This window comes from Xyrauchen texanus, chromosome 17, assembly GCF_025860055.1.
Source record: "Xyrauchen texanus isolate HMW12.3.18 chromosome 17, RBS_HiC_50CHRs, whole genome shotgun sequence".
Lineage (NCBI taxonomy): Eukaryota > Metazoa > Chordata > Actinopteri > Cypriniformes > Catostomidae > Xyrauchen > Xyrauchen texanus.
In genome coordinates this window covers 14,838,207-14,852,841 of record NC_068292.1, presented here as the reverse complement: position 1 = coordinate 14,852,841, position 14,635 = coordinate 14,838,207, and the positions used below count along the sequence as shown (strand labels likewise).

Genomic DNA, 14,635 nt, shown 5'->3' with positions numbered 1-14,635 from the left:
TAAGTAGGCGATGACCGTTTGTGTCAAAATTGAAGTATACTTTGGGTCTTATTGTACTTTTTTCCAGCTCAATGCAGGTTAACCAGAAGGTTAACCTGTGGTTGTATACAGCTGGGCGATTTAAATTATTGTCTTTGTTTTGTTTAGTGCAAACACCAAAACTCTGCGCTACTTGGCTGCCACAATAAATGTTGCGGTGCGGCGCCAGGCTTTGCTTGCGATCTTGCCGCTTCTCATTTGTACAGGTGTTTTCTATTCACATAAGCGATGTGAAACAGACCAGTAGAAAAGCAATAATGCCACCCACTGCTTCAGCTCAGAGTCTGTATCTATGAGATGATTACTGTAAATATTTTATTAGTTCTCATGTAAGTGACTACTTGAAATGCCACAAACTTTTAATAACTGTAAATATTGTAATATGCAATTTAAAGTAAAATTATAATATCAAGGCTAAACGCAATGCAATTGTAAATATTGATGGCGTCTAGCCACCTGCCTTCACATTTGATGAGTTCCGCATTTTTTTAAAGACTAAAGAAACACTGCATGTTACTTCATCTTTGTATTGGCAAATTGGTATAGTACAAATAACATCACATCAAAAATTTAAATGGGAGGGTTACAAATGAACATTAAAAATTCACAAAACACTCTGCCAATAACTTGCCTGGCACACAGACTCGTCCACTCACAACTTTCCATGAGGCTGTTTTCCTATTTATGTCTCTATAAATGCTAAAAGAAATGTTGTATTGCTCAGGAAATTCAGCAGCAGTGAGTATATTCGACTCCATGCTGCTTTTGACTACATAAAAGCTAAATGTCGTTTGATTTGTTGTGAATAAATTCAGCTCTGATTGGTCAGTGACAAGTGGCAGCCGCTGAGAGATAAAATATTTTTATCTTATGTGGTGTGAACTGCAAGCAGTCGTGCACAACATAGCAGCAGGATTCTCGTGAACAAGCTTGGAAAACAGCACCGTTTCAACAGATGCCTCGGTTTTGCCACATGCCGCCTCTCTCATTGAAAATGAATAGGGAATGTCTGCAGTGACCGTCTGCTGCATTCAAAACAGCCTGGGACTCAAAACCCAGCTGCAAGATTGTACAATTTGGGGGGTCAATCTAGTTCCTTGATTTGCATAATTTATTTTGTAAATCAGGTGCTAAAAACAACACAAACAGCCTAAACAAATAAAGTGTCTATGTAATTCATTCTTAGTTAATTACCCTTTACTTTCCTAACTTTTAAAGAACAAAACAATAACAACTAGGTTCCCAGGAAGGTAGAGAAATGGAGGCTGCCATCTTTGCTCAAGGGCGCTCAGTTCCGGGATAGGGTGTCATGTGACTGATTACCCATCAACGGGAATAGATAGGGAAAAGTATAAACACATTTCCTGTTCTGACATGTTGACAGCTGATCAGTCCTGTAGCATTGATGGTTTTGACACCTTAAAGTTTTTTTAAACCCAAAACCCATTCTGAAGTATAAAATCACTAATGCATGCCCTCTTGTGGCTTGGTGCTTTAGAAACAGTTTTCCTAGCAATACGATAGTTTAGAAAAAGTTTAAAAAAGAATCAGTGCTTGGTTAAATGCCTTGGTCACCTTGAATATTCTGATTTGCACATTTGGGTCTAAATAACTAAGCGGAGTTACTATTACTCCATAGTTACACAAGTACAAACACTTACCAACAGCAGGTGCATCATACTCATCACCCAGCAGGATCTCTGGGGCAGAGTAAGCCAGTGAGCCACAGCTGGTGGTAAGCTTCTTTCCAGGCTGAAACTTATTGCTGAAGCCAAAGTCAGTGAGCTTGACGAGGCCCTGTTTCTCAAAGAACACCACGTTCTCTGGCTTCAGGTCACGGTGAACAACATGCAGACGGTGACAGTATGAGATGGCATGCACGATCTGGGCAAAATATTTCTTCGCCAGCTCCTCATTCAGTCCCTCCTCATGCTTCATGATGTAATCGAACATGTCGCCTCCGTCGCCAAGCTCCAAGATCAGGTAGAGCTTGGTCTGCGTGTCAATGACCTCATAGAGCCGAACGATATTGGGGTGCTGGACCAGTTTCATACAGCGGACTTCCTGGAAGAGGTGGCCAGTCGCGGCCATGTCAAGCTTGGTCTTGTCGATCACCTTTACCGCCACTTTCTCGCCAGTGAAGACGTGCCGCGCTAGTTTAACCACGGCAAAATGGCCACGACCGAGTGTCTTGTCCAGGTCGTACAGTCCGGCAATCTTACCGTCATACCCACGTTTGATTCCTGCCATGATTGCTTGTCCTCCGGTGAGACGGAAAGGGGGAGTTGCCCCTGGGGTAGGGGTGGGGCTTAAACCGGAGGGAAAATCCAGCCTACTTCAGCACATTGGCTGGTAACAGCAAACCCATGATGGCAGGTTCCTGTTAATCAGAGAGATAAAAATAAAACAATCAGTCATTACAAAATAATCAGCCATAAATCAATGTCATAATTTTTTATTTACATTGATTACAGTTTATCTTGATATCACTTTGGCCCTCTTCACAATCTAAGTGGGCCAATGGCCATTGCAATTACAGTAAAAATTTTAGCTCTCAAGCTAAACAACACGGTTTATTTTGGTCATGCAAATGCATAAGTGCCATTCTTACAGGATTTTTTAAGGAATGTGCATGAACAGATATCAAACATCATAGAATGGAAACCAACAACAAGTCAACATAGTGGAAAGAATTCAACATTTCTAGATGAACAGTGAGAAAAACAAATACAAATGTATAAACTATACCAATTTATATACACCAATACAAATCAATGCCTTGTACGTTCGCATACATGCACTCGCACTCGTTCTGAGAAGAAATCATGGCATCTGTGCTTCTAAAGCAAAGCCAAGTTATATTAAAAGGCAATACTTGTGATATTTTTATTATTATTGAATTATACTCTATTTAGTTTCAGTTCTTGTTGAAGTCATGCAAACAAATGGACGAGGATCTGCTTTTATTTGTGGAAAGAAACTGCAAAACGAACTCAGAAGCTGATCAGACCAGTGTTTGTGAAATCTCTGAATGCTGACAGAGCACATTTTAAAAGCAAACATTCACCAATGGTTTTTCTGAATAATAACATGTGAAATGATAAAATGATAGCCTTTATGTAGACTCAGAGTTTATGTATGCACATTACCCTCATGCCATCAGTATTGGTTTCTATGTAAACTCTGGGTGAGAGCAAATATTTTTGCTCTAATTTTTCAATCTTTTTTTTGTTTTCAATATTTAACAATGCATATTGTTCATATAATTTTTGTCCCAAAAAAAAGCATAGATTTAGTCATCTTATTTTGAAACTGTTCTTGGTAACGTTTTTAAATAAAACTAATTATAAATTTCACATCACACATGTGATTTTTAACATGCATATTAATTTATGAGTAATTGGGTACTTGTTATTTTTATAGGTTTAAGTACTCTACTATAAAATTACTCAAAAATGCCCATCCCTAGTTTGTACCTTGTGCAAATCCTGGAGTTTTACGTAAGAGGAAAACCCCACTATTGCAGCTAGAGCTGGCCAATTTTTTAGATTAATTTGAATTTACGTTTTTGACACCATTTAATTTTTTTAAATCATAAAATCGAGGTATTGCATGAAATATTAGCAGACTGTAGTTGGATAAACTGTCAATCTACAAATGGCTGAATATAAAAGATAAAAACAAATGTTCACAGCACTTGATGTGTGGAAATATGCGCGGATGCATACTCCAACGTAAGCGCTGCGTGATCACAGCACTGACAGACGTCATTTTTTTAAACGGAGCTTTTTGTTTCTTGCGTTTTCAAATACACTGAATTTTTAATGATATCTGGACTCTATTTGCAGGCATTTATGGTTATACATACAAATAGACTGATATACTAAAAATACTTTCTAGATAAATTACTATTTCTAGATATAAGATAACTTTCTAGATGGACGTTGTTTAGATAAAAATAATAACTAAATTGGCTTTGAGGTATTTTTTTGTTGTCTTATTTTATACTATTATTTCTGAACATCAGTGTTATTTTAAATAAATTAGATTTTATTTATTTTACTTTTATGCTGTTGACAACTTTGTGTGTTGGACTTTTTTGTGCATTTCTTTTATACACCTTTGTTTTCTATAATGAAAAAACATTATAGAAAAAGATTTTTCTAATCAGGTTGTCTGGCATTCTAATAAGGAACATGTTATTTGAATCATGTTGGAGTTACTTATTGAAAAATAACTTTAAATGTAGGAAAATCGTAAATCGTCCTTAAGTTTTTTTTAAAATTAGATAGAATTTTTTTGCTATATCACCCAGCCCTAATTGCAGCACGGATTGCAATGGAAACAAACACAGCAACATCTCTGGAATACCTCGAAATAAAGCGACGCAACAGACATATATAGAAGTCTTCCACGTACTGTATGCTATGTTTGTTATTTACACAAGCATCAAAGGGAAATTACGTTGTGGTGAAGAAAGCTGCTTATTGAGCGAGCAAAATATATAGAGTAAAGTGAAAGCCGCTAACACAGCTCATGGTTATGCATACGCCGATTTTGAGCCTTAAAGGAATAGTTCACTCAAATATTTAAGTATGGTGATAATTTACCCTCAGGCCATCCAAAATGTCAATTACCTTCTTTCTTCATCAGAACAGGATTTAAGATTTTTAGGTGTATGGTCACCTTTTTTTGACAGTCCAAAAAGCATATTTAGGCAGCATCAAAGTAATCCACATGACATGACAGGAGATTAAGTAATGTCTTCTGAAGTTAATCGATACGTTTGTGTGAAAAACAATTTGCTTATTAAAATGCTTTTAACTTTAAATCTACGCTTCCACCAGCACTCTGTAGCTATGAATTGACGCTTGCGTGAAGTGCATTCCTCTGTGGTAAACAGAGCGGAACTTCTGAATTCTCGCGTGAACTCACCAACGTGATGATGTCACACAACAGCGACAGGACGCATTCTGTGTTTACAGGAAGCAATTTTTTTAAGTTAATAAAGTTTTAATTAGCGATTAGATTTTCACACAAAGTATCGATTCACTTCAGAAGACATTACTTGATCAGCGGGAGTCGTGTGGATTACTTTGATGCTGACTAAGTGTGCTTTTGGACTGTCAAAAATTGGTGCCCATTCACTTGCACTGGATGAAGCTAAAAACTTGGAATTTCCTAAAAATCTTAAATCCTTTTCAGATGAAGGAAGAAGGTCATATACATCTATGATGGCCTGAGGGTGAGCAAATTATCAGCAAATTTTCATTTTTGGGTGAACTATTCCTTTAAGCAGCTTTCTCAAAATAAACTGCTTTTTGGTGTCCATGTAAATGTGGTCACGATTTTTACCCAGCCTTAGTAGATAACAGTGAAAATCCGAATACTCCTTTAACATTACAGAGTAGTTGCACTGCCACGGGCATTCAACATGGAGCATAATAGATTTGTAATGATCTGTTCTTGTTCGTGAAAAATAAAAGCTACAAGTCTGGCTAGTAAGCTGGTGCTTCAAAGGAGTGGCTGCCTCCTAAAAGTGCTGATGCAATTTCAGTGGCATTAACCTCAGGTCAGCACTTAAGATGACTCCACTGCGAGCTACCATGATTTTCATATGTTGCTAACATCCTGTTTATTCTCCAAATCTCCAAGAATACTCTCACGTTACTCTTCAGAAAGGGATAAAGTCTAAAATTAATAAGGTTGCTCAACCACAAACTTGAAAGAAACACTATTATTATTATTATTATTAAGAATAAAGCTGGGTATTGACCAAAAGAAAAACAATTGTGGGCCTCCACAAGTCTGTACAAACAATAGTATGCAAGCATAAACAATCACACTGCTCAGGAAGGAGACGCATTCTGTTTCCTAGAGATAAACGTAATTTGGTGTGAAATGTGCAAATCAATCCCAGAACAACAGCAAAGGACCTTGTGAAGAAGCTGGAAGAAAGAGGCAGACAAGTATCTATATCTACAGTAAAACAAGTCCTATATTTAAAATGATAAAATTACCAATGTTTGTAGAACAGCATTCTTCACCTAAGAAATATTGCTAAATTACAGCACATGCTCTCTGTTGCTGATGCCAAAAAATTAATTAATGCGTTCATGACCTCAAGACTATTGTAATGCATTACTGGGAGGATGTCCAGCAAAATCAATAAATAAACTTAAATTGGTTAAAAATGCAGCAGCCAGAGTGCTGATGAGAATCAAGAAATATGATCATATTAGCCCCATTTTATCATTGTTACATTGGCTACCTGTTAAATTTCATATTAATTTAAAAATTCTGTTAACTACGTACAAAGCTTTGAATGGTCTAGCTCCGCAGTACTTAAGTGACCTTCTATTATGCTATATTCCATCATGTTCATTACGATTCTGGCCTGTTAATAGTTCCTAGAATATCAAAATCCACAAAAGGAGGTAGATCCTTTTCATATTTGGCTCCTAAACTATGGAATAGTCTCCCTAACACTGTTCGAGATGCAGACACACTCCCTCAGTTTAAGTTTAGACTAAAGACTCATCTATTTAGCCAGGCATATTCCTAATTTATCCTTCAAATAACAATTAGGAGGTTATAGTTTAGTCTGCCGGAACCAGAAACAGTGACCACGATCTATAATTTTGCAATAAATTGAATGACATCTATGCTTATATTATTTTATTTGTTTCCCTGTCTCAACCTCAGGAATCCTACCCTAAGATCACCAGACCTCAGGAAAGGACCAGCTTCATGTTGGACTCCACTGCTACGTGTCGCTGTTCGATGACTAAATGCAGCCAGTGCCAGCCAAACATCACTTCTGTCTATTAGGATGGACTTCAGAGGATGAACTGATGCCAACTCCAACCATAAGACATGGGATACTTCATATGCCATTGTCTGAACCTTGGATTTAGGATGGACCACACCGAACCTCACCGAAATTGCCTGTGATGCACCTCACTGATCTCTGCCAGCATCACCTCAGTCTAATGATGGACTACACTCTTATAATGGAATACATAGACTATCAATTGCCAACAAAAGCCTTCATCAGCCAATTAACAAGGACAATTGCATCTATGTGAACTTCTGCAGTTAATCCAGGATGAACTTCAAAAGGCATTAATCATTAATCTTACAGTTCATACTAAATCTTTTTTAGATTTAGTTTTAACACTGTTTAAAGTAACACTTAATTAGTTTAATCATTTTAAAGCATGACTTGCACTATACACAAGTAATATTTTCTTTATATTCATGATGTTAGCCAATAACTGGGGTTATTAATACAATTATTATTGAATTACTTATTTTTAAACACTATTAACAATCGTATTTTATCCAATTACACAATGATAATTCATCGACATTACAGACATTACAGTTTTATCTTCTGTTAATGCCTGATCTTCTGTAAAGCTGCTTTGAAACGATGTATGTTGTGAAAGGCGCTATACAAATAAAATTGACTTGACTTGCAACGTTTTGATTTGTTGAATTTTGTGTATTTCGTTCTTGATGGAGCCATACAAACCAACAAAATGCTTTTATTGTGCAAAGATACAAAAAACCCAGAAGCTTATCAGACCGGCGTGTGTGTGTGTGTGTGTGTAATCTCAAGATCACCTGCAAAGCGCATTTTATAAAAAGCCAATTTTCGTGACTTGATCCTCTGAATAATAACATGTGAAATGAATTTTTATTAATGCACTGCATATTGTTAATTCCAATTTCGGTTCGCACACATTGAATCTTGCATCGCAAGCAGGATTGCATGTTACCTGTGTCAGTCGCTTGCTTGGTCACGTGAGAAAAGTCGTGACTTTCTTTCACCGCAGTGCCACAGCAACAGGTGCTCTTGGCAAAGTATAAGATGATTGAGATCGCATCACAATCTTATCATGGATGTTGTTACACGATGGAACAGCTCAATGGAAATGCTGGAACGCTATCTAGAGCAACAAGCTGCTATAACGGCAGCCCTTGAGCACAGAGGTGTGCAAGAATGCCCATCAACCTCGATACTCTGGATAGCACCGACATCGGTGATGCCGAAGAAATAGTAAACCTTCTTAAACCGCTAAAAAAAGGCCACCACTGTCCTGTCTGATGAAAAGAGCGTCACCCTGTCCCTCATTGTGCCCTTGAAATCCATGATTGAACAGAGCATGACACTGGACGAGAAATACTCTGCAACTATAGCCAACATGAAGACAGCCATCCTGCAAAACCTCTCAAGCGTATACACAGAGGAACAGGATTATCTGCAAGAGAGTACTGCCTTGGACCCCAGATTTTGATCGTTACCCCACTTACTCCCTGAACAACATGAAGAGGTTTTCCTCCGGTTGAACAATTCGAACCAATTACAGCAGGTATGTATGCATTAGTAATTGTTTGAGAACCTGTGTATTTGCATTTGTGTGCTTGTTTGTCACTCCATTTGCATGTTGGTGTACTGTAACTTTAACCTAAACAAACCCACAAGCGGTTTGTGTTGAACTTACTTGAACAGAACACTTTGTTTTAATGTTTTGTTTTTAATTTTTGCACCTTTACTGCTTTAAGAATTTCTCTATTAGGTTTGAGCTATCTTAATTCTAATTCCATGTTAAAATTCAGTTTTATTGTTCAGTGACACACCTAGACAATTGTTAATTTACATACAGAAGGTTAAAATACAACAAAGAAAGTTATTGAAAATGATTAATGCTTTGGAAATAAATCTGTTATTTGAATTTCAGTTTCATTTTTTAATTTTGTTCAAAATATTGTGACACGTATTGTATTGTGAACCCAGTATCGTGATACGAATCGTAAGCTGAGTGTATCGTTACAGCCCTACTAATGACTATGTTGTCATTATAAACAGCTGATCATTTCTGATATTAATAACCAAGCTCATATTCAAGTGGTGAGAATACTGAGGATAATATTTGTGTATGCACTTATAAAATCTGGATTTTTTCCAAACAAGAAGGCCCAGATGCTTCAAACCCAGCTGTATACAGCCGAGGTGGAAAATTAACAAAGCCACAGACAAAACACAAAACAGCATTTCAGATTTCAGCTTGGCCAACAGTGCAGCCTAAATAAATCATATCTCACTTTAATGTCCAATACTGGCTGGCCACCAATTACAAAGCTGCTGTAATGGATTCACATGACCCCAGCTGCACAGTGAACACTACCTTGAATATTCAATGCCAGAACACTTAAATCTGAATACAATTATAAGCTTAGTACACACCAGCAGCTCCACCTTTTTTGAGAACTCCTGCTACAAAAGCACATCAGCAAAAATCTACCAGTATATGGCTGTTCATGAATGTCCTGTAACTGTTGTGTAATGTACAGTCTCTCTGATTATAGAAGTGAGGACAGGGTTAAGGACTAAGCCTTGTGATTAAGTCTTTCTCTCAGCTTTACATCACTAGACCACAGCATGGTTAGTTTCTACATATTAAGGCCTTTTCACACTGGAGGCCACAATTACGTGAAGCGTTAGTGTGAAGCGGATCGCCCTTTCATGGCCCTTTCACAACAAAAACAAAAAAAAAGACATTGCGAATGATCGCAGTTAGCATATTCACACCTTTAAAATAGGTGACACTAATCAACTATCAATTTTACCCCGGTATGGTAGGTAGATCAGCCACAACATTAAAACCACCTGGCTAATGTTGTGTAGGTCCCCCTCGTGCCGCCAAAACAGCTCTGAACAATCGGGGCATGGACTCCACATGACCTCTGAAGGTGTGGTATCTGGCACAAAGCAGCAGATACTTTAAATTCTATAAGTAGATAGATGCTCATACATGCTCAATCACATTGAGATCTGGGGAATTTGGACACCAAGTCAACCAACACCTTGTTGTCATGTTCATCAAACCATTCCTAAACAATTGTTGCAGGGCGCATTATCTTGTTGAAAGAGGTGACTGCCATCAGGGAATACCGTTGCCATGAAGGGGTGTACATGGTCTGCAACAGGGAGGTGGTACGTGTCACATCCATATGAATGCCAGGGCCCAAGGTTTCCCAGCAGGGCATTGCCCAGAGCACCACACTGCCTCTGCAGTCCTGCCTTCTTCACAGAATGAATCCTGCTGCCATCTCTTCCCCAGGAAGACAAACACCAGGCAGGCCACATGATCTAAAAGAAAATGTGATTCTTCAGACCAGGCCACCTTCTTCCATTGCTCCATGGTCCAGTTCTGATGCTTACGTGCCCATTGTAGGTGCTTTCGGCAGGTGGACAGGGTACAACATGGGCACTCTGACAAGTCTGCAGCTACGCAGCCCCATATGCAGCAAGCTGCAATGCACTGTGTGTTCTGACACCTTTCTATCATGGCCAGCATTAAGTTTTTCAGCAATTTGTGCTTCAGTAGCTCTTCTGCGGGATCGTACCAGATGGGTTAGACTTCGCTCCCCACGTGCATCAATGAGCCTTACTTTACTTGCATTATAAGGATCTGACCAGTGGTGAATTCTCAGTGCCAGCAACTAACATATTACTAATATGTTAGTTGAAAAACTAAAATATTTTATATCCTTTCATTCTCAATCACTTTTTTTCATATATTTATAATCGCTTTCCACTTTTAATTAATCTACAAACAAATAGAGAAAAACTAAAAGTTTGGTGGAAAAACTAAAAGTTTTTCTAGTCAGAATTTATTCCTTGATGCTTACAGGCAAAGTGTGACAACTGTTTCACAAATTGCATGCCTGAATCCGAAGCATGAGTTTGAGCTCCACCCCGTCAAGCCTTCAGAATTTCTTCAGAATCCCTCAACAGTGCAAATGAATGAGCAACTAAAGTCAGTTTGTCAGATTCATCAGCCAATCAGTTTGAATTATTTGTTCTTGGTGGGTGTGATCTTAAGGATATATCATGTTCAAGGCCTTCAAGCTGGCCTTGAGTGATGCAATCATGCTTTAAGTGATGTACGTAATTCAAGAGCATAAAGCGTAAGATCAAGATGTCTGACGAATCAGCTGTCATCACTAATGGTATAGTTGAGAAAGAGATATGGATTTACAAACACGAGATGTTCTGCATGACCGTGTGAATGCTTCATTTATTAAACAGGAAAGGAGGACTGATTTTCACTTCAAGAAAATTGGTAAGTGTTTTTTGATTGTTATAGCATCATCAGGAGTTTTCTAAGTGTAAATTAGTCTGCTTGAGCACTCAGTGTCGGATCAAGTTTTGAAAAATAGTACTGCGTTCCATTCAACTCGGAAAGTTGGACTTTACAACTTCCTACTAGGAAAAGTGCATCAAGCAGCAATATCCCACATCCAACTTGAATGGAACGCAGAATAACCGTGTACCCTGACAAAACGACATTTATTGCAAGCAACATTTAAATCGCAAATATTATTAGACAGATTTTTCCAGGTATTATAGACCTCCCTGGTAGATTCATATGAAAAATAATGATTTTTGAATGTCTGTTTGGGAGACGTTAATATCACACAAAAAAAGTAATGCTGCAGTTAACATTAGGCTTGCTTGAGCATTAAGTGTCGTTTAAAGGTCTGGCTTTCATGCGTGGATGTGTTTTTAAAATGTAAATTGGTATTATTAGTTAGCTGTAACATAATGTATGATGCCCAAAGGCATAGTGTCTTATTCATTGTGAAACTGTGTTTTCTTAATAGCATGATTTGCACTGAAGGCCTAGACCAGGGGTGCCCAATACGACGATCGCGATCTACCAGTCGATCGCAAAGGCAATGCTGGTAGATCGCACAAAATTTTTATGTACTTTCGTTAAATTTTAATAAAAATAAATATCATGCCTTTCCTTCTTTTAGTTTCTGTCTGACTTGCACTTGACAAGTAAATATTGACCAGGCGTGATTTTTGTTTATTCAGTTGCCATTTCAACTAGGTTTGCGCATACGCGCCATCCAAGGGCTTCTGAGAACAGAGCGCGAAATTGCGATGCTACTGCCCGGATTAGGCAAAACTGTCTGATTCCATTCAGTGCAAGTCATCAGAATAAGGTAAATGCCCTGGCTATTGTAATCTATTGTGCTGCAGTTGTTTTGGGTTTAGTTTTAAAGTGAGTGATATCAACATTGAACATTATTATATATTTTTTTTATTAAATAGAAGATGAATTCCATGTAGGGATACATGGAGTAGTCCCAACAAGCATTTTCTATTTTTAAATGAGTGTTTTTTTAGTTGGTAGACCTCGGCTACTCAGACCACATCTCTGTTATGTTAATTCCAGCATACAGACCGCTCGTCAGATGCACAAAACCGCTTCAGAAGCAGGTGAAAACCTGGCCAGCAGGAGCATCTCTGCTCTTCAGGACTGTTTTGAGTGTACTGACTGGCACATGTTCAGGGAGGCTGCAACATATGGGGATTCTACCAACTTGGAGGAATACACAGCATCAGTGACCAGCTACATCAGCAAGTACATTGATGATGTCACTTTCTCCAAGACCATCACCACACGCTCCAACCAGAAGCCGTGGATGACTGCGGAGGTGCGCACGCTGCTGAGGTCCCGAGACTCCGCCTTCAGAGCAGGCAATAATGCAGCCCTAAGAACAGCTAGGGCCAAACTGTCACGGGCAATCAGAGAGGCAAAGCGCGCACACGCCCAGAGAATCCACAGTCACTTCCAGGACAGCGGTGACACAAGGCGCATGTGGCATGGCATCCAGGCCATCACCAACTACAGGACAACATCAGTTGCCTGTGACAAAGATGCCTCCCTTCCAGATGCGCTGAACGACTTCTATGCTCGGTTTGAAGTGCAGAACGACGTGATGGCGAGGAAGACCACGCCTCCTCCCAACGACCAGGTGCTCTGTCTTACCACGGCAGATGTGAGGAAAACTCTACGTAGAGTCAACCCACGGAAGGCTGCTGGACCAGACAACATTCCTGGCAGAGTGCTCAGAGGATGTGCAGACCAGCTAGCAGATGTTCTTACCGACATCTTCAACATCTCTCTGAGCAGCGCGCTGCTCCAACGTGCTTCAAGGCCACCACCATCATCCCCATGCCAAAGAAGTCTTCAGTGTCTTGCCTCAACGACTACCGTCCCGTCACACTTACACCCATCATCATGAAGTGCTTCGAGAGGCTCGTCATGAGGCACATAAAGAGCCAGCTGCCCCCCTCACTAGACCCACTGCAGTTTGTGTACCGTTCAAACCGTTCAACGGACAATGCCATCGCCACAACCCTCCATCTGGCCCTCACCCACCTAGACAATAAGGACTCATACGTTCGAATGCTGTTCATAGATTTCAGCTCAGCATTCTACACAATCATTCCCCAGCACCTGATTGGAAAGCTGAACCTGCTAGACCTGGACACCTCCCTCTGCAACTGGATCCTGGACTTCCTGACTGGGAGACCTCAGTCAGTCCGGATCGGGAACAGCATCTCCACCACCACCACACTGAGCACTGGGGCCCCCCAGGGCTGTGTGCTCAGTCCACTGCTGTTCACTCTGCTGACTCACGACTTTGCAGCAATGCACAGCTCGAACCACATCGTCAAGTTCGCCGATGACACGACCGTGGTGGGTCTCATCAGCAAGAACGACGAGTCACCATACAGAGAGGAGGTGCAGCGGCTGACGGACTGGTGTAGAGCCAACAATCTGTCTCTGAATGTGGACAAAACAAAAGAGATGGTTGTTGACTTTAGGAGAGCACAAGGTGAACACACTCTGCTGAACATCGACGGCTCCTCTGTGGAGATCATCAAGAGCACCAAATTCCTTGGTGTTCACCTGGCGGAGAACCTCACCTGGTCCCTCAACACCAGCTCTATCACCAAGAAAGCCCAGCAGCGTCTCTACTTTCTTCGAAGGCTGAGGAAAGCACATCTCCCACCCCCCATCCTCACTACATTCTATAGAGGGACTATTGAGAGCATCCTGAGCAGCTGCATCACTGCCTGGTTTGGGACTTGCACCGTTTCGGACCGCAAAGCCCTGCAGAGGATAGTGAGGACAGCTGAGAAGATCATTGGGGTCTCTCTTCCCTCCATCAAAGACATTTACAAAAAAACACTGTATCCGCAAAGCAACCAGCATTGTGGACGACCCCACACACCGCTCACACAAACTCTTTACCCTCCTGCCGTCTGGCAAGAGGTACCGAAGCATTCGGGCCCTCACGGCCAGACTGTGTAACAGCTTCTTACCCCCAGCCATCAGACTCCTCAATACTCAGAGACTGGTTTGACACACACACACACACACACACACACACACACACACACACACGTGTCCTGAGTTGCACTTTAATTACTGTCACTTTATAACTGTCTGCTACCCCAATAACTGCTATGTGCATAGATCACTATCTCATAGTATGTTATGTTTACGTTGTTTTTTTTTTTAGAAACTGTCATCTTTTTGCATTACTGTGTACTGGTCGGCGCTGCACTTTTTTCAAAATAATCGCAATATGACTTTTTGTCCAAATTGAATTAAATACTTTTATAAATGGAAAAAAAAATAATAATTAAAAAATGTATATATGTATATATATATATATATATATATATATATATATATATATATATATATTTTTAATTCAG

General features: G+C 39.8%; 1 protein-coding gene across 1 annotated transcript in view; it reads right to left on the bottom strand.

Annotated features, from left to right (window-relative positions):
- Positions 1-14,635, bottom strand: part of LOC127657522 (SNF-related serine/threonine-protein kinase-like) — a 73,681-nt gene that overhangs the window by 57,108 nt on the left and 1,938 nt on the right. The window contains exon 2 of the mRNA XM_052146357.1: positions 1,701-2,419. Within this exon, the coding sequence (XP_052002317.1) occupies positions 1,701-2,289 (589 nt within the window). The 5' untranslated portion in view covers positions 2,290-2,419. The remainder of the gene's footprint in view (positions 1-1,700; positions 2,420-14,635) is intronic.